The sequence below is a fragment of the Festucalex cinctus genome, chromosome 6, assembly GCF_051991245.1.
Source record: "Festucalex cinctus isolate MCC-2025b chromosome 6, RoL_Fcin_1.0, whole genome shotgun sequence".
NCBI lineage: Eukaryota > Metazoa > Chordata > Actinopteri > Syngnathiformes > Syngnathidae > Festucalex > Festucalex cinctus.
In genome coordinates, this window is record NC_135416.1 from 8731186 (window position 1) to 8758008 (window position 26823).

The 26823-nt window shown below is 39.9% G+C and overlaps 3 protein-coding genes across 13 annotated transcripts in view; 2 read left to right on the forward strand and 1 right to left on the reverse strand.

Annotated features, from left to right (window-relative positions):
* The window catches only part of pkn1a (protein kinase N1a), a 45661-nt gene extending 20125 nt beyond the window's left edge, over window positions 1-25536 (reverse strand). Inside the window, exons 1-3 of one of the 5 annotated variants that reach the window (XM_077523167.1) lie at window positions 25373-25536; window positions 24224-24332; window positions 15343-15496 (exon numbers count right to left, since the gene is read on the reverse strand). In XM_077523167.1, the coding sequence (XP_077379293.1) occupies window positions 15343-15363 (21 nt within the window). In that variant the 5' untranslated portion in view covers window positions 15364-15496; window positions 24224-24332; window positions 25373-25536. The other 4 variants (XM_077523169.1, XM_077523166.1, XM_077523168.1 and 1 more) reach the window with 4 other exon arrangements.
* LOC144020097 (UPF0575 protein C19orf67 homolog) lies at window positions 15662-20494 on the forward strand. 4 transcript variants are annotated; one of them, XM_077523177.1, is made up of 8 exons: window positions 15662-15977; window positions 17416-17524; window positions 17889-18027; window positions 18114-18237; window positions 18446-18555; window positions 18680-18865; window positions 18944-19081; window positions 19921-20494. In XM_077523177.1, exons 2-8 carry the CDS (start codon window positions 17449-17451, stop codon window positions 20060-20062), a joined length of 915 nt encoding a protein of 304 aa, XP_077379303.1. In that variant the 5' UTR covers window positions 15662-15977; window positions 17416-17448; the 3' UTR covers window positions 20063-20494. The 4 variants fall into 4 exon arrangements, with proteins under 4 accessions (XP_077379303.1, XP_077379302.1, XP_077379300.1 ...); XM_077523176.1 differs by having other exon boundaries at window positions 15966-16244; window positions 17412-17524; XM_077523174.1 differs by lacking the exon at window positions 15662-15977 and adding an exon at window positions 17001-17208 and having other exon boundaries at window positions 17412-17524.
* Window positions 20867-26674, forward strand: LOC144020098 (UPF0575 protein C19orf67 homolog). Of its 4 annotated transcripts, none has more exons than XM_077523180.1 (7): window positions 20867-21040; window positions 23739-23830; window positions 23981-24088; window positions 24217-24326; window positions 25403-25588; window positions 25677-25814; window positions 26096-26674. In XM_077523180.1, the coding sequence occupies exons 2-7, from the start codon at window positions 23765-23767 to the stop codon at window positions 26256-26258; spliced, it is 771 nt and encodes a 256-aa protein (XP_077379306.1). In that variant the 5' UTR covers window positions 20867-21040; window positions 23739-23764; the 3' UTR covers window positions 26259-26674. The 4 variants fall into 4 exon arrangements, with proteins under 4 accessions (XP_077379306.1, XP_077379305.1, XP_077379304.1 ...); XM_077523179.1 differs by lacking the exon at window positions 20867-21040 and adding an exon at window positions 21667-22145 and having other exon boundaries at window positions 24247-24326; XM_077523178.1 differs by lacking the exon at window positions 20867-21040 and adding an exon at window positions 21671-22145.
* The last annotated feature ends 149 nt before the right edge of the window (window positions 26675-26823 follow it).

A 26823-nucleotide genomic window follows, 5' to 3' on the forward strand; every position in this document is an offset into this window, starting at 1 on the left:
CGACCTGGTGTTACCTTACCAAAACGGTGAGAGCTCACGGAATAAATGACTCAGCCTGTCCTGCTTGTTGGAGAACTAAAGGAACGTTGGGCAAAGCAGCACCGAGCTAATTCAACTCGACAGTTTGAGCAGCAGGGAGCGAAGCCTCAGGCTGGACTGAGAAGATGTGATGGGAAAAGTGAAGTTAGATGTGTGTGAAATAGCGTGTCACTATGGGGCCTGTTCCTTATGCGTGATGATAACCATTCACTCAAGACATGGTACATGCTAACACCAGGAAAGGAACAGTTGTAGGAGTACAACAAGGCTACTGAACTCCACCCAATTCTGTGTTATTACAAAGGGTGTATGCCGAGTACTCCAAGTACTGAAATTCAGTGGAAGCTGAAAAATATTGAAAATACATCTGCAAGAAGCATGGGTATGATTCATCAGTCGTTGATATTGGATTGAGGTCACAGATGATGTAGTGGTTCACCCGGCTGACTTTCATGCATGTGTGAGATCAGATCCCACTCAACGAATTCTTCTCATCTGGATGTAGCGTCCTGTAATTGACTGTTAGTCCATCTTGGTCAAATAGGACTGAATGAGTCGGCCTAAATTAGCTAATATTGAGGGTGTAGTGCGCCCAAATCAGATGTGATTGACTGGCAATCAATCCAAGATGTAGCCCGCCCTAATCAGGTGTGGTTGATCAGTGACCAATCCATGGTGTAGTCCACCAAAGTCATCTGTGATTGACCGGCAACCAGTCAAAGGTGCAGCCTGCCTGAGACAGCTGTCATTGTCCCTACTGCCACGCAAAACATTTAAAAGCAATCTCTCGGGGAGAAAACAAACCTGGCAGAGAATGTCAAGCTAAGTGACTCCAAGGCATAAATGCAGCGAGAGGGAATAAGAAAGAGACGAAACAAGAAGGAAACAGGGATGGATAGGCATTTGCCTACATTCCCCTGACTTACTGCAGAAAAAAAATTAGAATTGCTGTACAGTATTCTCCAAAACAAGTAAGCAAATACTAGGTTATCAGAAAGAGGATTTTGCTGGCATTGGGAAGCTGCGGTTTGTCCAGCAGACAAGCAGAACTGTGGCGAGTGAGGCAACGTCGGTCTGACAGAGTCAAACAAAGGGAGAGCACGACGGGGACAGGAAGAGAGGGAGGAGAGATGGATGAGGCCCCGCCGAGAGTGTCACGGGGTGGAAGTACACACATGAGGCAAATAAGCACAAGGGGAGGAAGAGATAGAAAAGGTTGCCTACTGCCTAGAACTGAAATGAATCAACAAGTGCATTAGTCAGGTGTTGCTGAAGCTTGTTTTTCATCTTCCGCCCAAGCTCCCCTTCGATAAAACCGTAATGGACTGACGTAACATCAAACTTGCCAAATGTTGTCTTTGTGCACAATGTACCCACGACAACACTATGTACAGTGTACATAGTGTCGTGGGGTGTGGCTCCAAAGATCGGTTCCACCCGGGGATTGCTCATGACAGGCTTATTTGAACAAAAAACAAAATGTGTTTTGACCCAAAACATGTAACATTCTTTGGGTACTGTACATGAAAGAGGTTCCGTTACGGTTTTAGGGTCGCCTTGCTACATCTGACCTCGGGTGCTGTTCATCTGTGCAGGGCTCAACAAAATCTAAAGTCTTTCTGGAGGGATGTCCTTCCAAGCGTCAGAAAGATTGGTCTCATGACCAAAAACACACAGCATCCTGGGGTGAGAAATCCCAATGTGATTGGCCAGCAACTAATCAATGGAAACGGTGCCTTTAATTAAAATGAATCACCAAGTGCACCAGTCAGGTGTTGCTTTACGTGTTCCTGGGCTTGCAAAAGATCTGGAATTCTGTTTATAGAAAGTCCAAGGTGGGAATGTAAACACACTTTGGCCTCGTATGGAATATATTTCTATTTTTGTGAGGACTTTGGCAAATTCTTACCTTGGATTTATGAGAAGGACACTTTACCAAAGAATGTGCACAAGTGTGAACGCTGATTTCTGTAACTCCATGGGCTGTATCGTGTATCAGGAAAATTGCTTGATACAATGCTAACTCGGCAAGATAAGGGGGTTAGATATTTCTAGTTAGAAATATAGGACTTTGTGGTTAATGAGCAAAAACGGATGGAGAAAAATCATGACTAGGACATAAAAACTGGGTTCTTTTTCCTTTGGTGTGCTAATGTTAGACGTTCGAATTAGTGAGGCCGAATTTAATGATGATTGTTCTGACAGCTCTCGACCATGCCTGGAGACGAGCTTTACCACGAAAGGCAGCAATATCAACTTCAAGAGCTGGAAAGGGGTCGGCACAGCTGATTAGCCTGTAGCACTGATATGATGTCAGCTCAGCTTTGTGTCACTCCCGGTGCAAAAGGGAATGGAGTGGCTGCTCAGTGTGAGGTCGAACAGACTTCTACCTTGAATCCAAACAATTGGTTGAGTGAAATGTGACTGATCGCTTTTGCATGTTTGCGCCGCGTCATACAGGGGAAACATCTGTAGGCATTCCTAAGGCTTCTGAGTAGTGACGCCAGGTAAGTTGGCGGTAAATAAAGGGAGGGAGGGAGTTCAGGAATGCTAAATCAGGGAATGGGAGCGGTTCAAGAAAGTGAAGGCACGCTATACGGGCAAAAGTATTGAGACAGCAGGAACTAATACAAATGTAGGAAATTATAAGGCCGGGCCCCCATTTTCAGCTCTAACAGCTCTTAATATACAACAGCATCAATGTGGGTTAAGACTGTCTTTAAGGCACATATCGTAGTTGTACCTTGAAATATGCACCCATCCATGTTATACATCACATGTCCATATTGGAGTGGTGGGTGTCTATCCTAGCTGACTTTTGGTAAGAGGCAGAGTATATCCTTAACTCCACCAGACAATTGCCGGGCAATTATATACCGTATAGTCAAACAATTCACAGTAATGTGCACACTTATGGAGACTTGGAGTAGAGATAGACCATTATGTTTTTTTCACTAATGCCGATTAATACTAGTCAAGGAGGCCGATAACCGATATTTTGAGCCGATATTCATTTTCAGTTAAAAAAAAAAAAAAAAAACATTCGGTACGTACGCACTCTGCCACTCAGTCAGATACGAGCATATGGAAGTATCCACAGTACTTTAAAGGGAAGATGCTGCAATAAACCTGAATCAGATGTCACCCAATGTTGCGTTTTCTTTCAAGCAAACAATTCCCCAGCCTCCCTGCCGATGTCTTTTTCCCTACTGATGCAGAACAGCGACAGCGGGGAGCACAGGGAGGGAAAACGTTGCCCCTCCCCATGAGAGGACAAAAGAGCAGCCAGCAAAATGAAGGACATGGACAGCCTGGGAGAAAAGACAGGTGGTAGTAGAAAAGATAGAGAGAGAATCGGGAAAGGAGGGTGTCAGCGCCAGAGGCCAGTGACAGATAAAAGGCCATGTGAGAGGCCGCTGGCAGCACCGACAGACATCAGACAGGCGGAAAGACGAGCAAACAGGCCTCGTGAAAAGACGATTCAAGGCTATACGTGACATCAATGTTGAGATTCCCGGCAGGCTGCTGTTACGTCGCAAAACGTTTCATGGCTTGTTTCCTTTCCGTGCGACTCTCCATTCCACATCACAATCATAGCATTGTCCTAAAATGAATAAAAATGGACTTGTGGCCTTGGCCTGCAGACATGCTGCGGCCTGACAGCGAGTCACGCTCGATGTGCTGGAGAGGAGGAGTGCGCGTGATGGCCGGGGTGAAAGTGGGAAGGATGAGGGCTGAAGAACCAGTGAAGTCAAGCACGCCTAAGAGGAGATATTGGAAATGCTGCAAGATCCCAACTTGAGGATATGCTCATACAACTCAATTCTCAACATAATATATAAGACAACTTAAAAAATTATTATGGCAGCAAAATATGCGCTTGAGTCTTGTACTTTCTCAAGGAATAAAATTGGTTTTAAGCCTGTTAGAATTGGAGTGCAGAAGCTTGTGATCTTCTGCTGCACTACAACCACCATCAGCAACAAGTGCAGATGCACAACGGTATATTGCCCATGCTTGCAAATCCATCATGTAAAACAACCAGAAGGGCATCCAGGAGAATGTGTTGGGTAAGTTTCAGCGTTTCCAGGTAAAAAAAATAAATAATCCATATCTGTCAGGCCCTTTAATCAAGTGCACACATGGACGGAGGACAGAATAGGAGTCACTGTTAAATGGCAAGCATCAGCATTTTGAATCAATTTCTAACAAATTGTATCCTCACTGAATGAAGGACATGATGTGATGTTATGATGCACACTTAATTATGTATTTGATCAATACTTCTGAGTAAGCTACAGCTGTAGTAAATTTTCAGTACTTCGTTAAATTGTGGCTTCCCTTTTAAAGCTGCAGTCGACGAGTGTTTTATCCACTTAAGACAAAAAACAAAACACCACCCTCAAAAAGAGACCTGTTGTTTTGTCAGTAAGTGTATTTTACCCAGTTCACAGAATAGTCATCTACTGAGTCCATGTGAACTATCATGCTAACAAAGCACTGAAGAATGAAACATCTCTCTCGGATGAATTAAAGCGTGGTCTTAGCACATGCTAGAAAAACACCCCCCTCGCTCAGTATTCAAGATGTCAGAGATGGCGCTCCAGAACACTCTCCACAATGCCGTGTGCATCCATGTCCAGACAATAAACCACTTCCTAAACACCTGAATCAGAAATAAAGCTGATAGTAACTGGAATGATTTCATTTTATGGGGGATATAGTTCATACAGGCATTAAAGAGTTACCTGCTGAGTCCATTAGAACTCACTAACAAAAACAGCAGCACCAAACATGATGTAAGCAATCTCCCAGATTATTTCAAGTGAGTGCTTGTTGTAAACAAGTTCACCGAACATATTAGATTCAGATGCATATAGATAAAGGATTCCCTGCTCCGTTGGCAGTTGAATATATGAAAACGGCCACTATTTGCAACATCTGATCAATTAATTGACAAATAATCATTTTTTTATCATTATTTTTGATAATGGATTAATCATTTAGACTAATTTATCTTCTGGTTGTTCTTTTAACTCCCAGCCATTTTCACAGAAGCAATCCCCTTCACTGTTTTACTGGATTTTGACTGATTTTGCAAGGCCCACTGAATAGTGTGTTCTATTTCTATAAAAATATGGATGGAACCTACAAAAATAAATATTAGTCTCTTCTTTCATCAGGAAAAAAAAGTATATTTCTATCTGTTTCCGATTCACAAATCTATTTAGAATTCTGAGTAATAGAGCTTTTTTCCAACATTGCCCTGGTTGATCTTTTATACTCTGCTGCCACCTGCTGGTCGTTTGTGTAATAACTACCATTTCTTCAACCGTTTTGCTTTGCAGTTGAGATGCTGCATCAAAACCTTCTGTATGGTCTAGCATTAAAAACAATAAAAAACATATAAATACGTCTTTGGGATACATTTGAAATAGAACGTATTTATATGTTGTTGGGAGCAAACGAGTTAATGACCCAGCCCTCCTGTATATTCTTCTGTCAGTGACGGTCCACTCCAACCCATAAAAGCATTGCTGACAGTCACACTGACTATAGCTCGAGTTATGTAATTTTTTTGACACAACGCACCTTGGCAAGCATTTTCACTCTGACTAGTTTGTCTTGCCGGACCAGTCATGCGTGTCATATCCAGTTAATACAACCGTGTGACTTTCCTTTTGCCATTTACAATTCATCAGCCCCATATCATGCATAATCTGACCCGGCGCTGATGTTGCTAAATGAGGTAATTCTGACAGTTTCAATTAACATTGAGCGTGTGAGAGAAAATGTGAAGCAAGATCCTCGCGGGATTCACCTCATGGACGTGTCAAAGACCAGTGGAGCAGGCCTGTGTAGTGCACGTGTGTTTACAACATGTCATTCCAGAGCCAGGTGCACCAAATAATACAAAGTAACCCGCGTGTCTCTGTGCACAACAAAAACGGCAACAAATGTACAAAATGTAGACGCTTTTGTGGAAAGATTAACATGTTGCATCACATCTGTTAAATCCCTGAAAAGTGTTCATGTTTAATTCCGATAAAAGCATGCAGCTTTGCCTAGAAAAGATGATCATTTTATTATCATCCATTTTCTTTGTCGCTGTTCTGTCTAGACAGCACTGACGCAGAACAAGGGGATAGAGCCCACCCAGCACAGCTGGAAGAGACAGGACAGCTGTTGTGTACACTCACTTCTCATTCACTGTTGTTCCTTTTTGAAAGTATTTTTTTTTATATGACACAACAGAAACTGCTGCTGCAGACAAATTATACGATTGTGAGAAGCAGGTTAATAATTTGATGGGATGACCTCGGGTTGTGTGAACTATTTAGGGTTGATTGAGTAACGGTTGCTTAGCGGGAGCGAGAGTTTAATTATACAAAAAGGCAATGTGTTTCCGTCCATTACCTAAAAGCCAGACAAGCTTGTTGCAGCTTCAAAATATTTGAAAAAATATATATATATATCCCTCACTCAAGAGTTAATTTTAAGTTTACAATGAGTTGAACATGTCTACACAGAATATGGACACTGCTGTATGAAGAAACTGGTAAACTGTTAATATTTCAGCTTTGACAAGGCATTCATAAAAGATAGAGAACACACAGGAAAAATAAAGGAATAATCTGTTTTAGTACTGATGTGGAGGGGTGGTTAGACAGTGTTTTTGGGAGCCAAACCACAACCAGCCTCATTGTAGCTACCAAAAACCTTTGCACCTCACCAAACTGCAAAAAGTATTGAAAGTATTTCCACTTCAGGGTTTCCTCCGGTGCCTTGTAGGCCTGGCGGACCGCCAGGCGTTTCTGGGGGAAAACCTGCTCCACTACAAGGCACTTGCTTTTCAGGTCATAGCAAGATGGATGAAAAATGCTTGTGCAGTACAGTACAGCTGTTATAAAACCAGTCAAACCAAAATAAATACATTTCAAATTAACCCCGAAAGCTCATTTTTAAAATAAACATTAACATTAACATTTTAGCTATGCTATATGTATCATTTTTAGTTAGTTCTGTAAATGTAAAATGTAGTTTCAGCTATTTTTTAAAACACTCATTTTTATCTGATTTATTTAGGAAAAGGATTTTCACTTTAAGTAGTTATTTTGTTCGCTTTAACGAAGTCTTACAACAAAGGTGTCAAACTCAATTAGCTCGGGGGCCACATGGGGGAAAATATATTAGCAAGTGGGCCAGACCCGACTGGTAAAATCATGGTATACAACTTAAAAACAATTGGCGAGTCAATGGCGACAGTTAATATATTGTTCCAAAACAAAAAAAATGCACACACAAATGCAAATGGAACACGTCAGCACTTTGCCCACATGAGTTCCGGCTGTGTCATGTTCAGCACGTTTATGTTTGATTTATGTTTTTATTTTAAATTGTTTTTAACACACCATAACTTTAGGTTGTGTGTAAAATAATGACGTTCAGGTCAATTCCGTGTGCAAGTTGCACTGCTCATCTGGGGATTGCTGGTGAAATGCCAAATTTATACGTTTTGATTTTGGCCGTCAGATTAATTGGTCCGACATTACTCTCTTTTTTTTTTTCTTTACAAAAGCATCTCGCAGACTGTATTACACAACCTTTGCGGGCCTAATCCGGCAAGCTGGCTGCATGTTTGACACCCCTTTTTTACAACATTGGTCGACGCACACAATGATGCTGCGGCCCGGATCTAAAGCCGGGCCTCTACTTGGACATCCGTGCTCTACTGGGACACACGTAGAAACCTGATGCTTGCAAACAACCAGGTGTGCGTGTGTGGTCGGGTTATCGGGTATACATAAATCAGCTACGAGCTCATCCTGATGACGGCTGTTTCCGTGACAGCCCTGCCCCCCTTCCAGGTAAGGCAGCAGGAAAGAGCAGCAGCTAATTCGTCCCCTAAGCTATATGTTTGACAAACAGGTGTGAGTGCTAAAGCTGGAAGTGGAAATGTGACGATAGATAGAAGATAACATGGTGACCGATGTGTATGATTTCTTGTGTATTTTTACATCATGTGCTACATTTAGTTGCACTTGAACACACCATGTCAAAAAGCGAACGCTACGATACAAACAATTACCGTAATAGGAGCCAAACTAAAGGTATATTTACAAAACTTCCTAAATAGATACAGTACATTTTGTGTACTTCACCGTTCTTTTCACATGGACCTGTAAAAACGTCATTTACATGCCAGGCCTGACTATTTTTGTATATCTGTGTGAAAGAGGCTACAATTTCTTATTTGGGATCAGGAACAATGCAATTATTTCAATCTGTCATTCCAAAGCCATTGTGTTTACTCGAGTGAAACTTGATCCGCACACACACACAGTTGAGACGAGGGACTGTTTGCGGGGACTTTTCCTTAACCCAATTATATAAGTCACACCCTCACACACAAACATGCACAACTCATATACTGTACATAAAGACTGAATATGCTATGCCTGTGAATATATTTTCCGTATATTCCAAATGCTATTAAAGCTAGCACACTAGGGGTGTGAATTGCCTAGTACCTGACGATTCGATTCGTATCACGATTCACAGGTCACGATTCGATTCGATACCGATTAATCCCGATACGAATGGTCACGATTCGATACCGATTAATCCCGATACGAATTTATAAGTCGATTGTTACGATTTTTTTTCATTCATATTTAGAAAATACTAATCAGTAAGCTTGTAGAGTGTAAGATTTATATGAAAATGTATTATTTATTTATCTGAAATTTCAGTCTTATAGAGGTTGTAATCTGTTTCATGTTTGAACAGCATTAAAATAAAAATATTAAGGCTTAATGTGCCGTTCATATAACATTCTTCCATGCTCAAGGTGTGAATCCTAAAAAAAAAAAAAAAAAAAAAAAAAAAAAAAAAAAAAAAAAAAAAAAAAAAAAAAAAAAATCGATTCTGCCGATTATTGAATCGATTCGAGAATCGCGCGATGTAGTATCGCGATATATCGCCGAATCGATTTTTTTTTTTTAACACCCCTATAGCACACGGATTCATTTGGGTTACTTTATTTAGCTACATGAGTATGACGCTACACCCCACAGCAAACTTCTACAGTGAATATGTTCAACAATTTGGTAAGGGACCCATATTTAGCCTGCAAGTGTTGTTTGTAGGCCCAACAGACATTTTCCTTCTAATTATCCCCCAGCAGACGACAGCTCTTGAGGTACAACCCAAATGGGAAAACAAAGCGGTGGCTTCAGGGGGAGGGAGGGGGTACAAGGGGGAAGGCAACAGCTGTAGTTTGGAGAGAAGGGAGGAGATTGAGCAGGAGAAAACAGGGAGGGTGTACAATAAGGGCAATATAGTAGATCACTTGATTCAAAACTAGTCATACTACTACGGCAATTTGGTCAAGAATATTTCTGGGAAAAACACATTAAAAGATTGAATATAAAATCCTTCATTCAGATGTTATTCAATTGCTGTACAAACACCGCCTTGTTTATGTCAACAAGCCTCGACTTTCCAGTTTCCCTTTCGGCATAATGGACAAAGATAAACCAGCAGCAGCTGCTGCAAAGTAAAGTCGTTTGCGCTTGTCTCTGCGCTGTTGTGCAGCATTCTGGCCCAGAAAGAGGTGGCAGGAATTGGATTTGATGTTTGGCAATCTCTACTACATTTAATTTATTGCACATTGAAGGAAACAACTCATCATCCTTCTTCTCATTGTTGTTCTCCTTAGTGGGCAGGAATACAAAAAAAACAAGGTCAAAAGCAAGTTGCTGCTGCAGGCTAGTTGACGTCTGATTTGCTTGTCAAGTTTCAAAACTTTTTTTTTTTTTTTTTGATTGATAGCCATATTATATTGAACTAGATCATAATAAGTACAATTTCAAATTCTTTGTTAACCATTAAATCAAAACAAACTAAACTAGATCAATTTTCTTACATAAATGCTTTCCAATCAAAACATCCAAAATACAACATAACCGATATTTGGCAGGATAATAATAATCGGTTAGGGACATATTTATCATTGCATTTTCCTCCTTACAATTTCTGGTAGCCTTCTGGGGTGGAAAAAATATATATAATTAATTGATTTAAATTTTAAAAAAGCCCAAGAAAATGCACAACACAGGCTTGAAATCATTTGGTCTTGGGATACAAAAAAAAATGTGAGAAAATTTAAATGTGTCCACAGACTATTTTCATTTTTGAAAAACAAGCACTTCATGGACTTCTCTTGTCACTGTCACTTTTTGTCTTGCACCAGTAAGCCCACAACAGAACCCAGCTAAAATTAGCAAAACCAAACTTCTCTGAAAAGGGGGAAGTACACTCTGTGACTTTCAGAACAAAAAAAAAAAAGCGCAATCACAATTCATACTTCAAGCTGACTTTTGAGGTCTATTTTTCCAGTAAACAGGGGCCGAGCCCAAAACTGCGCAAAGTTTCGGAGATTGAGCTATTACGAATGTGGACAGCATAGGGGACTGGCGTTAAGCATGTCTGCCAGTTCTGAGCTTTGCTATTCAAATCTCGGCTTTGACCTTCCTGTGTGGAGTTTGTATTCTCTCCCTGTGCTTATGTGGGTTTTCTCCGGGTTACCACGCCTTCCTCCCACGATCCAAAATCATAAATATTAGTTAATTTAAGACTAAGTTACATGATCCTAATTTCTCATTAAACCTTGGACATTGATGACAAAACACAGTGATGTGCAGGAGGTATTGATGAAATTGCACATTTTGAAAGTCCACCCTTAAGTGTGCCATCATCTTAAAATGAACATACCAATATAACTGTGCGATTTCTCACAAGACTCACTATGGCATTTTCATTTGACTACTTTCAGGATTACATTTAATGGCTCAGCATTGTTGCATGACAAAGCTACTTGCCACCAAGACGCACGTGCATTCACATTAGCAACTGAGCTTTGTGTTTGTCGAGTCAGCTCTAGGAAAGCGTGCTTCATTTATCCTGTTAAGACGGCCCATTGTTTTGTTCGAGAACTTTTTACCAGCCAGCCTCCTGCTGGGAGGAAAAAAACCCAAAAAACAATCAATGGTGTGAGTAAGAGGATGAACAAGTAAAGTCAAGGAATGGCCCTTGTTCGCCGTTTCTTTGCCAGCGTCCTGGCAAAGAGGGTCAACGTACTTTAAACAGCATGACAGCAATGGCGCTGGGATCGATGCATGTGGCCCTGGGCACTGCCATAATGAGGGAGGGTCAAGGGTCAAAGTATGTCAGGGTGCAAGGCTGCTGGTGTTGACATGTCAGGAGGCCTGGTCACATGTGTGAGGAATTACTGCTGTTTTATGACAATAACTGAAATACTTATTGGGGATATTGGGAAAGATTATCACCAATAGCAGCACTAAAGAAAAAAATAGTCATTGGTGGATGAATGAGCCACTTCTATCAGATTACTATTTACTACAGTCTCACACGGTAAGGGGGTGCTTGATGACGAAGCTTCGGGTTTGGTTGGTCGGCTGGTGAGGGTGTGGTCGCCAACCGCCTCAGTCAAATGACGTGGGGAAATGAACTGGCAGTGAACTGAATGTGATCTAGGTTGCGGGTGTCAGACAATAGGTGCTATTGTACTGCTGAGGCTGCAGAGAGCTGCCGGCATCGGCATAATACCCTTTAGACACTCTACCCTCTGCCCTTGGGGCCGAGGCCATGTGAACCTCAGAGGATACCCACCGTCAAACGAATACGGTGAAAACATGGCTATGAGATCCAAGACAAGAGCAATTTACAAGCTTCGTTGAAGTAGCACATTCTTTTGAGGGCCAGACAATACAAAGTATGTAGTAATTTCCAGGATTTGAAGAAGTGATATACTTCAGAAAAAGATCCATCCATCCATCTTCTACCGCTTATCCGAGGTCGGGTCAGAAAAAGATATTGTTGAGAAATGACATCACATGATTGGAAGTACACGGTCCTGTTTGACTGGATGTCTGCCACTGGAATGAATGGGAATGTGATCTGTGTGTGTCTTTCGGTGCTTAACTGTTACTTGAAGCTTTGCTGCGGACTCTGCATGCATGTCTGCCTGCAGGGCGGTGACGTCAGAGAAAAGAAAACGGCAGCGTGCATATCTGTCTACTTATGTCATGGTATGCCCTTGTAAGGAGTACTCCAGTGCATTCCCCAGAGGTCGGTCTCTAAATCCGGGCGAACATCCCCATGCGAAAACATTACACACGAGACAAAACGGCCGCAGACCTATCAACGTAATGTACTCGCTCGCATTCATGCCTCCCCTCGAATATTTTATGAGGAAGTGTGATATGAGGGGCTTCTACTGAGTGGTGTTTAATAGTGTCTTCGTGAGGGCCAAACAAATAACACGTCATGGGAAGACTGCAGTCAAGGAGGGTTTAAAACAAGAAACCCACGTACAAAACTATGTGATAACCGAATAAGATTATCAAGTTGCACGCAGGCGGTATTTCTAAAGTGCAGTCGATACAAGGTTTGTCCTTTTATGTATTGCTGACCAATAAAAGTGCAGCAAATAGCGTGACAAATTGTATTTCTAAACTGGAAATTTGACAAACATTGAAGCAACCGCCACAAGAAGTAGCTCTTTTTGAAAACTTGTATCATTCCCACTTGCACAAAGGGCACTTCAGCTTGATGAAAATGAAAGCTTTCAGTTACAAATGTGTTTTCATTTGATCCTCGAGTAGGCAAACAACCATACAAATGTATGTGTGGACATAGGTTGAGTGGTTTCACTTCCACACAAGTACAGTGAACGTATGAATGAACAGGAAACCAAGTCATTAGGGATGTAACGATATCCAAACGTCACGATACGATATTATCAAGATATGAAGCTCACGATACCACAATTATCACGATATTGTGGGGAGGTTGGCGATATTTAAAAAAAGGTCACAATATTGTAAAAAAAAATGAGCTCATACTTAAAAAAGCACAATAATGTGCTTTTGTACATAACTGCAATTATATTATATTATTATGTTTTATTATTATTATTATCATGTTATGTTGTTAATGCACGCAACATTGAGTTTCTCCAAATATTGACTTTATAACTTCATCTGACAATTAGTGCAGATTTTCAGCATAGAAGGGCTAAAACATCCCTAATGAAAATTAAATTGCACTAAACAAACTAGCCACCAGAGGGTGCTAGAAATGCAGAAATGGAAATCAACCTGACTTTAACAGATATGTTGCATTTAAGTATCGCGAACATGACGACGACGATATTGTGGCAGTTTTAATATCACAATATCACGATATTGCACTTATCGTTACATCCCTATCAGTCATACAGCTCTTGAGCTTTGTCCTTTGCCACCAATCCTAATATTTACTGATCATACATCACAGTGGCCTGTTATCTTCCTGAAGTATAACGTTAAGACGTTTTTCCAACACCGGTTGTTTTCAATAGACCAAGTGTAATGGAACAACTACATTCATGCCGGAACTCTTGTGTCTGGCCGAGAGACACCACGGCGTCAAAGAAAAGCGTTAGGAGGACCGCTTCAAGTGGAAAAGTCACCCGACTTGAAGCTTTTAAGAGCAGTCTGATAACAGCCTAGCACGTCAGCAGCATAATTAAACTCAGACCGTTTCATTTTTACTACCTGCCGCTGCACATGCTGGACTCATGAGCTCCGGATGCAAATAAAAACAAAGCCATCCCACTAGCTCCTCTAGATCTCTAGATGAACAGCATGGCCCACCTCCCAAGTTGTGGACGCATACTCGACCATGATTTAATGAATCTGACAATTGTATTGGCCTAAGAAGACCAAGACCAGAATTATTCATTTTCTCCAAGTGTCATGCTTATCACATGATATTCAATCCTGCTAACAAATTGAAAACAATCTCTCAAAAAGTTATGAAATGATGCTACCCATATTTTATTTCATGGTGCAGAAACGAACTGACTCAATTCTTTGGTCGACTACTATAACCCTGAATTGGCTACATCCTACTGTACTGGGACAATGCAATGCTAACGTGTATCCTGTTTCACTCCTCAAGAGAATGACATACAACTTCCCCTTATTGCATCAAGAACGCAAGATTGCCGAACAGACAAACTTGTTGTGTAGTTAGTTGTGTGAGATTTGTAGCAGCCTCTGCCAAATTACTTGCTGCAACCCCACTCTTAAAACGTCAACACATACGTTTCTAAAATGTCATTGTGTCATGAAAGAAAACTCAGTGGAAACGAATGAACATAATTCTGGATTTTGAACAAAAAATGTCAAGAGAGCTGGCGGTGTTATTTATGCTACTACGGCATCCACCAGTAAAATAAAACTGCCTCAAAAAGGCAACTCCAATAGTAAAGTGTTCATGTAATGTGTCCTATCAAAACACGACTATCGTGACTATTTTAGCTCCTACCATCACCATACAAAACATCCAAGGACACTATATGATATACACTGCTTATGCAAAGGTGACTGACTGAACCCTATGTGGGTCCTGCATCCAGGTTACCAACACAGAGGTGTCCCACAGTAAATTATTAATAAGAAATAAGCTATCCATTCCCAATCAACTGAGTGCCTGGGGGTTCCTCAGGACACTGTTCTAGGTCCACAAGAGATCCCTAATAACGATTTTTTATATTTTTTTTATCCTGTAATGAAAGAGATCAAACATGACAGACCACTGCAATTTTAAATACCTGAATTTTACAGTCCCGATCACTAAGTAGGAAAACATTTTTGGCCGCCTGGATCATTTTGAATCATTTCATCCGGAGAGGATATGGCGACATAGCTGAACACCGACCGAATTCCATGCAGAACACTGTGTGTTAAAAGGCAACATAGATTGCATTTAAGAATGTCTCCACCATTGTTGATGATTTTGCAGTTTTAGAATACTGTTTGTGAAAGAATCAACAGAGACATACTGAATTCAACTCCTCTTATCAAACACTCAACTTAGACTTTTTTTTTTTTTTTAATTACAGCTATACAAACGTACATATGGGGCACATGATGTACCAGAATTTGCAAAATGTGTACCATTCTTTAAGTCATCAGGCAAAAACATTTAAAAACATGTAACTTGTTTTTAATGTCATGCAAATCAACCTATTATTGTGCTCATTCCATAATTTCCCAAAGAAAAAGCCAATATTTCACAAAATTCTGCCTGGGTGTATAAACTAATATGCACATTGTACAATTGTATAGATGCTAGTAGACTTATAGGGAGTGATTGAAACAAGGAGTACCGTCGAAAAACGAAAGGGTTGCATACTGAGTGAAACAGGGCAATTCAAAGAGGTCAACTTACTTGTATTGAGTCGTTGGCCATCGCGGTGCCTGTCGCCGTGTCCCCGCCGGACAACCTGTGCTCATGTGGGGCTTATCCTCCCCAACCCCACGCCAACCAGCTCCGAGACAATGGCACACAATGATGGATGTTGTCTCAACTTTGTCCGAACAGCCTGTTGACACAAAAGCGGTCAAGAGGTAATCCTCGCCTGGGTGTGGACCCACCCTGTCGGTTATTTCCCCGAGCTTCTCCTCTCACGTTGTATTTTTAAAAATGTACTAATACGAACGTGGTCGCTGCCGTTTACGTCTCGTGGTCAACCATCCAATCCGAGCAAGGGGACATCCACAATGGCAGCTTACAACAATGAACCCCGCATAAGAAAGAAAATCCCCCCACGCGGCGGCGCTTCCGTCTCGTCCTGCCGCTCAAAAAGTCACATCCGCGGGCGAGTTGCGAGTGAACTATATCGGAAGAGACAGGACCTTCTTCTTCCTCGCTTACAGTCGAGCACTGCCGGTAAAATCCGTGAAGCCTGAAACACGCCTCGCTCGCTGCCTGCCAGGCTTGCTTCCTGGGATCACGTGACACCCAGGACGCCGCCTGTCAGCTTGCGCAAACACTCGCCGCGCTTCACAAGGACACACGGCGAGGTGGTGTACACGTAAAAACCGCTCTAGTCACGGCGAGACACTCACTTTGGGCGGTAGGACGTGCGTGTTTCTCACTAGTACAAGCTGAGCTGGTGTCCGGGGGCGCGCGACCCCGGCACCACCCGGCCACTGTTGGGATGGTGCGCGCGCGGCAGCGCAGCCGGATGTGTCACGTGACTAGCCGGCTGCGTGGTTGTCAAGGCAACCCTAACCTGTGACGTGATGTGAAGCAACTGTTGAATAAATTAACACATTTTTAAGTTTAAGGTATGTTACATTAAATAATTCAACAACATAAGATTAAAAAAAATTGTTGTACCTGTTTAGACTATAATTTTCATTCAAAGTGGACTGACTCTCCAAGACGTGTTTTGCTAACTCATCAAAGACATCCGCATTTTAAATACTTGTGTAATTAGAGGCAATTTAGGCATTTGGGGCCCGATAAAAGTATGTGACTTATAAAATAATGAAATAAATTGTAAAGAATGTGCATCATGACTGCTGCAATCAGATACAGTTTCTTTATTGCACTTCTCCTTCTGCTGTGTCCACTTTGGCCACCAGGAGGTAGTGCAATTCTGTACAGTTACGTAGACACAATCGAAGAAGAACCGGTAAGATGCAGTAATATTAGTTAAAAAAAAATTTTTGTAGAGAATAAAGAGCATAAATATACCTGAGTATTGTTATATTATCTGACTAAATGTGTTGTGTCACTGTTTGTATTCAATTATGCATAAATGCTTCTTCTGGGATGCCAAATCTACTCAAAAATAAGAAAAACAAAACTAAACATGTTTTTGCAAGCAAATTGGAATTTCATTTTATTTTTAATATTGTGACAGAAAAAAATGTCTTGTCAATTATGCTATTAAGCAAACAAATTATGCCACAAGTTTGGTGAACAAATTTTTAATTATTATTAAGAAAAATGCTAATGTAAAAACATCATATTATATACGAGTAACACACTTAAATGTGCTTTTGTTTATAACCAGCATATTAATTTTGAAACGTGAAAATATTATATAACATTTGTAGGCAAGGGCCTGCTGTAATTATACTTACAGCAATAAGTAATTTTAAAACAACAACAGAAAGTTTAATCTAGTTTATTTTTTATTTGTTTGTCTAATTTGTCATTACCTTCGAACTTTCACCCTAGTAGTTTAGACCCACCGCAACAGAAAGCGATTTCTTCATAGAAATACCATCAGCAACATCTTAGGTAATTTCATTATTGTTGTAATTCGATAATAAAAAAGTTGTAGTTGTATTTTTTTTATTAAAGTTGGTCTTTCCAGTTTTGATCGCGTTTTAGAACTTTACATGAGTGCCATTAGTTGTTAGCTTACCATTAGCATCGCGCGAGAGGCCGCGTTCCCTCCTCGTCCTTGTTAAATTACTATTAATATTGTTATTATTTTTCAGTCAGACACTCGAGGCGATTTGGAAGAGCGTAACAAGAATGTCGAAGAACATAACAGACGTCAAGGATGAACCTCGACCAGGAATGTCGGGGCAAGTAGCAGAGGGGATCTGTGGTGAGTGGGCGTCTGGCGACCACCTTGGATGTCACACAGTCAGGTTAACTCTCATTCACTAACAAATGTTTCTTTGAGACACTTATCGGCAGTTTTGTAATCCTCCAGAGAGTATAATACTGACACAACTCAAGTGGATGGGATGGAAGCCACGCAATGTTTGACATTAATTAGAAGTGGTCGTAAAATGTTGAACACGTAGATCAACTTTTACTTGTGTTACAAAAAGATGTTTTGATAGATATCCTTGTGAGTGATAATTGAAATTGTTTTTGACTGTTGTGAAAGTTAAATGCTTCCATAGTTATATCGTCGAAACAAACCCATTGCAGTTAATTCAGTGTCCATAAAAACTTCATTTCAGAGATTGTGGCGCCCTCGAGTGGCCATCTATCGTCAAGCAGCTCCGTGCCAGTTAGGAAGCTCAACTGGAACCTCCGGTCTATGAAGAAGAAGGTCCAGTATACCTTCAGCGAAGCCATGGAAATACACAGTGTCAAACGGTAAGGTGTTTTGTTCGTATAAATTATACAAGAAAAAAAAAAAAAAGAGAATTAAACCAGTCTCTATATTATGTGTTCTATTACAGTAAGACAAAAAAAGAGAAAGAACTTAGTGTTGTAATCCTGAGGAGTTTCATCCACATATGCCAGCCTTACTTTAGCTTCCTGGAATCCACAGCTAGAACCAAGATGTTGTCCACTGATATCAGGGTACGCACTCAATCTTGGTAACTATGAGGAAGTATTCTTTCGCCACATGCCATTCATAATATTGAAATATATATGTCGGGACTGTCGTAAACAAAGGACCTCTTGTAAGGCCTGTTTTGACAATATTATTAGTATGAGTTGCAGTGCGGACATACTCAACTGTATGCATTCAATACACAGTACATAATTTGTATGTGTGTGTCAATAGCGCGTGCAGTTGTTGGAGTTCTCTCAGCAGATGTGTGACACTTTGGAACGTATGGCGCTGAGCTACGCCGGCCGCAAGCTCCTCACTTTGGACGAGACCGATCCTGACAAGTAAACACGCACACGCAAACAAACTGGCGGGCATTAACACTCAAGACATTTTGAGTAAACTCAATTTTGTTAAACCGGAAGTTTGGAAAGGTAATTAATAACTATTATCTTGTGGTCTCCCCAGTATGTCTCACTTCTGTATCGGCCACGTAGAGCTGGAGCAACTGAGACTGAAAGTGACCGCGTTCCGCTACTGTAAGCCCACAACGTACTTGGCGAGGGTTGACACCGGCGTGTTTAAGCGCATGCGCTGGAACGTGGAGAGACTCGACGGCGCAAACGATGGGGTGAACAAACCCGAGCCAACATAGTAAGTCTTATTTTCGGATTCCTTACTTACCTTTCCGCTTCGTTTTTTTTTTTTTTTAATAAAAGCTGCCCCCCCCAGCTATTACCTGTGCTGCGAGGATATTCCCAATACGCAAGCGGATGGTGACGAAACAGATTCCACAGTGATGCAGATGTGGTCCATTGGTAAATGGGTGCAAGTGAAGCCTGACCTCAACACGGACGACATCTTAGACTGGTAACATAAGAAGTTGAATTAACTTTAGTAGTTGTTTTATTTGATTCTCATATGTAAATACAACCTGAAACGTACAATCAAACCAAAAAGGATGAAACATTTTGAGGGAATAGACATAAACATTCAGTTCCTCTTTTTTTTTTTAAACTAAGCAATATTGTACTGAGCAACCAGGACAAAGGTGTGTTTTGCTTTCCTGTCTCAATATTTATTTATTTATCTGCTTTTTCTTCTCCCTTCTAAAAAAAAATATCCCAACATTTTATTTTTTTAGGGGTGTCAAAATGAGTGTGTTAATTTTGAGTTAATTTAAAGTTCCTTTAACGCCACAAATTTTTTAACGCACGATTAATGACCGCCCCTTACTTGTACTGGGGGAATTCCAGTTGCAAAATACAGTCAAATATAGTCAAAATATAGCAGTAATACATTTAATAATATTGCGTATATTTGTGGAGGCTGGAATCAAGTTGTATTTTACAATTAAAAAAAATGCAGAATTTCACAAGTTACTTCATGTTAAAGATTAGATAGTTGAGATGATAGATATGAAAAGAGAAATGCACTTAGCTGTCACCAATGTCTTATAAATACAATTATGCCATCTATGGCAGAAAAATTAACCCAATACAAATCATTATCACACGTTTTTTTTTTAATAGTACATCTTTTTAATTATAACGCAATTACTGTATCAATGACTAAAAAATGCAGCCATATTTCAATTAGTTTAACATTTTTATTTATTTATTTATTTTTCATTTGTATTTATTTATCATCATCTTCTTCTTCTTCTTCTTCTCTAGCATCTAACTGACTTGTGTACGTGTTTGCGTCAGGGTACTGTGTGACATTCCAGAGGGTGTGTTCGAGAAGCTGCTGTTTTTGGGCAAACAAGAACCGACCAGCTGCAGCGCCACTGGGCACCTGCTGGAGCTGCTCACATCCCAGGAGGACTGTTCATCTCCGTCATTTTATTGAGATTCCGAGGTTTGAGGAGGAGGAGGTTGTTCTGTTGTAAATGTTAAGACCAGGGGCACATATTTAAAAGCACAAGCAGGATTTCAGGGCGATGTGAGAGGACCAATATAACATCTCCCTCCATAAGCAGAGCTTGTTTTGTTATACTGGCCCCAGTTATGGTCACAAGATTGTTCCTACCTCATGTCTGAATATTAGTGTTAAAAATGCCATTTTCTCTTTGAAGAGTTTGGCTTTAAAACGTTGACATTTTGCACTTTGCCTTAGAGAAATAATTAGCATTTCTACATACAGGTATGTGCCTGTTCATGCTGCTCAGTGTTTGATATTATTGTTATTTTAAAAGGAAAAGTTTGTAAAAGTTTTATACAATTTTAGAGTTCACCTTTTGTATTTTTGTTAAAGATGTTGCAGCGTTCTCATTAAAAGCATTTATTTATATTATACTTTGCCTTGAAATAATTACAAGATCTTTTATTGTCATTTTATTGTCATTGCACATGCGCAAATGCAAAGCAATGAAATTTAACCTAACAGGCTCAATACGTCCAAGAAACATGAACAACAATGGCCAAACAGAGGGACAGGACAATAAAAAGCACCAAGGGGAAAAAAAAACGGGGGCACAAGGCATCATAAACCTGACTATGGGCCAGCCAATCGGGTTCGAATTTCCCGCTCTCTGTCTGCGGATTTGACGTCATCTGCGCGTTTAGTACATGAAGGGAAAAATGCAGTTTCAATTTCCATCCACAGGTGGCAGTAACGATTCAAAATTAAATTTTCTTCATTTCGTTTTAACACTATTTCGTCCCCACATTTATGAATGTTTTCCCATTGAAATTCCAACATGAAGACAGTGGTACTGTCAATGAACACCTGAAACGTTTCCTAGCTAGAAAAAAAAAAATAATAATGTCGTGAGCTACAGTTATATTCAGCAATAATGAGGACTGGTAATGAATTAGAACGTTGAAGGTAAGCTATGTTAATAACATTTATGATAGATTTTGATGCAACAAGAATTTAATGAAAATAGAGATAAACTGAAAAACAAGGTATCATAACACAAGTCTGACAACAGAACAACAATTTAGCTGAATTGAGTTGTCCAATTTTGAGTTGACAAAAGAGCGTAAAAACACAAGGCAGCCGAGATGCATTTTACATGTCATCCACGTTTTGGTGCATTGGCAGTGAAAAGGAGTTTTAGATTTGGTCGATAACCTTGAATCAAAGATAAAAGAGAAATTAGTAGAATTACTAGTGAAACTGTTCAAAATATCAAAATTTAGATTTCTATTCAACAATACAGTTTTAGTCTAATACTGGTGGCGTCTCCGAGTTTGTTCATTTGAACTCTAAGGCTAAGTAGTGGTGGGGCTTTCTAACATAGCTTTTATAATATTCCCTGTTTGTGGTATTTTTTTTACCTTAAAATATCATCACTAGACAGCCTAGCGACATCATTTTATATTCATCTCATCAGATGCATCTTGTGACAGTGACTTCATAAACAACAAGCCTTGTGACATAATTATTCAAACAATCATCACAAGACCTTTCCAAAAGATCTTTTTTTTTTTTTTTTTTTTTTTTTTTTACAAACACAAAAATAAATAGTCCGCACTACTGCAATCATACATTAACAATAAAAGAACAATAAACAACAATAAAAGATAACATTAAATAACAAATTTGTGCTTAATTGTGTTCACCACATCTAGGTGGTCCACTATTTGTGAGATTTTTGCATTTCATCACAACGCGTGCAATAAATCCATCCCATTTTGCATCCAGTGTGCTCCATGTGAGTGCATAGCATCATCATGTGTGGGACTTAAAACAATGCAAAAAGAGAAGATCTAAAAAAGCTCTTTCATACTGGATATTGAGCATAGTCTTCATCGGAGGCCTTTCTTTGATCAACATAACAGACATGAACAACATTTGTCCTTTGATGATTTGCTTTGATGAATTGCACACCGGCGCGCACACACACAAAATTTAAAACTTGACCACATGCACACCACTCTTCTACATTACTCCCATTTCGCTAAGACAGTTTTCATTGTACTTACTGGTAAGTTGTTGTTTTGTATTTTTATTATTATTATTAGCAGACGTACCAACAGATCTGTATCAAAACTGTTTTTTAATTTATGGCTCTGCCTTGCAATACATTTCAAAACAATTCCCTTGTATTACAAAATGAGAAACATTCAGATTTTGTGAGAAAAGCATTAGGATTATAGGGGCCTAATGGTCTGAGGAATAAGGAGTGTGTCATCAATGAATATCTATTTCTAATATGTTTGCAATTAGAAGATGTGAGGTCATTTTAAAGAACAGCATATTAAAAGTTATGTGGGAAAACTTAAGCCTGTTAACCCTTACCGGACCATGGAAAAGGAGGCAATATGAAAAGGACCGCCATTTTAGGGTAGCTTACATTTAAAATAATCACTTGGTGGTGTTGATGTCATAGATCTTTGATGATATTTAACAAAGAATGAAATAGATTATTATCTCTCAATACACACTGCATATTTCCAAGTCATCAGTTCCACCGAAGGAAGGCTGCTTGAGATCAATAGAGAGACGCAACTGGTATGTAATAACTTATTTAGTCTTTGTTGGGTATGCAGTATTGATCCTGTCAAACTGTCTTGTTCTACCTCAAGTGGTTTGCGGAAGACCTGTAAGTTGAGTATACCTGCATTTAAACTTTGTTTTTAAACAGTTATTTAGCTCCATTTTTTTTTTTTTTTTTTACTTCACATACAATGCGTTGTAATGGAATCCCTATTTAAATAAATGTTTGACTTTTAAGCACAATGTTAATGTTCAAAATGCATAATGTTACGATGGATTTTAATATTATATTTACTTTTTAGTAATAAATAGTGTTTACAGTGTTTGCTCACCTTTTATGAGCCATGGCTTGTATTTTACGTCAGACAAATGTCACTGCTGCCACAAAAATTCAGTGGTGGGCGATGCATTTAGGATTAGGGCCTTCAAGTCCGGACTTGTTTGACCTAATCAATCCCTTAATACAGCACTTACCATGTCACAATTTTACAAACAATCCGTGGCATTACATTGAGAGGTATATCACATAAGAACACCATTATTATGAAACATAGCGAATCCTTCATCTTCCCCCAAACGTTATGTAATATAGACGTTATCATTTGATGCCATTCACAATCAATATTTATCTACTAACATGACACAAATGTAAAAACTTTTAATAACATGCATCATACTCACCAGACATGACTTATTTACAAATCCAATCTCCTCTCTTTGCTCCTCAGAGCTAGTTAACTGCGTAGCTAATCAGAGCTAGCCCTAGCTAGGTGTCACACTCATATGTACTACTATGGCAGTTCAGTGTCGGGATTTATTTTATTTTTTTTTAAAGAAAAAAAAAATCATTTTCTGTGTTGAAACAAGTAAGCCATTTATGCTGCTGGTCAACCTATCCTCACAATGTAGTTTTTCTCTGATAACTTGTTAGTAAAATTGAATAATTTCAACTAGCTTAAACTGCTCACATGCTATTAGCAGTTAGCCATGCAGTTAGTGGTGTAAAAGACACCCTGTTAAAGGCCTCTCAAACTGGAAAAAAGTTTAACTTTATTTTATTCATTTATTTATTTGTAAACAGACACTGTAAGAAAGATCCTTCTGAGAATGTCAGCAAATGATGCCAAAGCGATGACGGTCAACCAAGTACGACATGGGGTCAGCCGGTCAGCGGTGAGTCGGCGTCTCGATTAAAAGACCAGCTGGATGCCAAGACGTTTACGTTTGTTTTTAAGTCTCGCAACAGGCTGTTTCCACGATTGAATGTGGTCAATATATTCTCAACACAACTGCACTAATTTGTTGAAATGACTTCATTTCCAGCAATCAGGACTCGAGGTTGCCGCCGTGAGGAGTTTCACCTACGCTTGCCAACCATATTTTAACTTTCTGGAATCCACGGCTAGAACCATGCAGCTGCCCCCTGACATGGTACAAACCTCAATATTTGTACTTATAATTTTTTTTACAACAGGCAAGTTTGTCATTTGGTGCTTCAGGGGAACCTTGTGTTTTGTATATATATGTTTTTGTGTGGGTCTGTGTGCGTATGCATGTAGTACGTACAGCTGATGGAGTTCTCCCAGCAGATGTGTGACACATTGGAACATCTGGTGCTGACCTTCGCCAACAATAATCTCCTCACTTTGGACGAGTCCAAGCCTGACAAGTACGCCTGCGCACACACACAGTCAATTACATTTACTACAGTTCAGGCTGTTTGAAAGCGCTATATAAATAAACTTGAGTTGAGTTGAGTATGTATACAAACAAATGTGATTCAACAGAAACAATAAAATTACAGTGTCACGTATTAACAAACACCCTATCTGTTTTGTGAAGCCGCTTGTTCTCATTTTTCCTATCACAAATAAAGTAAATTATTGGCTATCACAACATACAAGAAGTATTAACTATATAAGCAATACTTTAAGAAGTATTTCAACGTTCTTGTCATAAGTGCAAAAAGTTGTTCATTGTTTCATAATATAACCAAAGTGCGGAAGGGACAAGCCTGTATGCATTTTCGGTCTGTATATGTTTTTTTTTTTTTTTTTTTTTTACCCCTGGGCGTTATCTTATTTTGAAATGACTTGGACAGAACCATCAAAAAGCCCAAAACGGGTCACAATAATGCCTAACGGTTTTAAATGACGGACCTGTGTGTGGTATTTTTTTTTTCTTTTATGACTGATCAAAATAAATTGTATTCATTCATTCATAGATCGCGTAATCTCGCACAAAAAGCAGCAACAGCAAAATGACAACACAGGAGACTTTTGGAAAGTGCCTGTTCTGTTCTGCATCTCTGCACGTTTCTGTTTTCAGACACTTATACTAGTAAGGCTGATCTGATCGACGTACTTAGCATTTTTTTGTGTTTTATATATTTAGTTATCCTGATCACATTAAACGGGCTGCAGTATGGCAGCCAGACTTTAGAGGGCGTACGAGAGCACACACGGGTTCAGATTGGACATTGTTGCCATCCAATTCTTCTTCTACGCATACACGGAGCGAGCTTGCCTAAAACTGTAAGAAACTCCAGGAGAACTTTTTGACTGAAAATGATTTGATTCAGACTTGACTACTTGCATTTAATGCCAAAAACGCCAGTCTGGTCGCATATTTCCCAAATGTGGAAATGTAACATGAATCACACACACACACACACACCTTGTTTGTAGCAAAAACACAAAACAACAAAACACCTACTAGTAGCAGTTTCTCCTCTCTTGTCCCCAGCCTGTCTCACTTCTGCATCGGCCGCATAGTGTTGGAGCAGCTGAGGCTGAGTGTGACCGCGTTCCGCTATTGCAAGCCCACGCCGTACCTGGCCAGAGTCAACACCGGTGTGTTCAAGCGCATGCGCTGGAACGTCAAGCGACTCATTGGAGCAAAAGACGGAAATAGCAAGTCTGAGACAGATTAGTGAGTCTTATTTTTTATCACCCCTTACTTTTAAATTTGATTTTGTATTTTTTTTTTTTAACTCCAAAAACTGCTTATTTTTGCCCAGCTACTTCCTGTGCTACGAGGATATTCCCGATTTGCACACGGACGGTGACAACTCGGAATCCAAATCTATGCGAATGTGGTCCATTGGTCAGTGGGTGCAAGTGAAGCCCGACCCCAACACGGAGACCATTTATGACTGGTAATACAGTGGGTATTAAAAGTCTACACACCCCTGATCAATTGGCAAAAGAAAATATTTGAGATGTGGTTGTAAAACTGTGCACACCCTACACCTGTGAATGTGGCCAAGTTTTTATGTTAAATGGGAGTTAACACACCTGCCTATGATTAACATCAAGTAAAGATGTTCTAGTTGGCTTTTCCTGGCATCCTCCCACCCTATTAACTGTTATATGTCAACATTTTTTTTCCCCTTCACATATTGTAACTTGAGACGCCATATTGGACTTGTTGCTTCAGGGTGCAATGTGAAGTTCCCGAGGGCGCCTTCGAGAAGCTGCTGTTTATGGGCAGCCAAGAGCCATCAAGCTGCACAGCCACGGAACACCTGCTGCAGTTGCTCATGTCATCATCAGTCATCTCAGTTAGGAGCTCGTCCTCTGGGCGTCACGGGAATGTATAGTGCTGTTGTAAAGAAGGAAAACTGAACCAAGGGCTCGTGTTATTGGGAGTGAATCATGTCATGTCTTCAGCAATTTATTCAATATATTTAAACTGGAAAATGCAGCTTATGTAGAAGTGGAGTGCAGATGTGCTAAATTCTGCGTACTGGTGATAATGAAATGCTCAAAGTCAGATGTGGGAGAATGTGAGAAATTAAGAATGTAAAATGTCTTCATTTGGGAATTGTGAAAAGTGTACAGTATGTGGAAAATACTACTTCGGAATCGGTCAAGAAATGTTGGTGGAAGGAGTTACATAGACTTGACATATTCCACAAAAATGCTGTGATGTGATCAGGATGCATACAATGAACTGCAATTTTGTGGGGGATGCACTGGAATGAAATTATAAAATAAGTAAAAGGTTTGAACCAGGCACTCATTTATTTTATTGTAAGTAGGATTCCAAGGTTGTGCGAGTGGAATTTCGGAATCAATGAAGCTGTCTTTAAGAGAGTTTGGCTAAAAAAAGAAAAAAAAAAAGAAAAAAAAAAAACCTGGTATTTTTCCCCACCGTTTTCACGA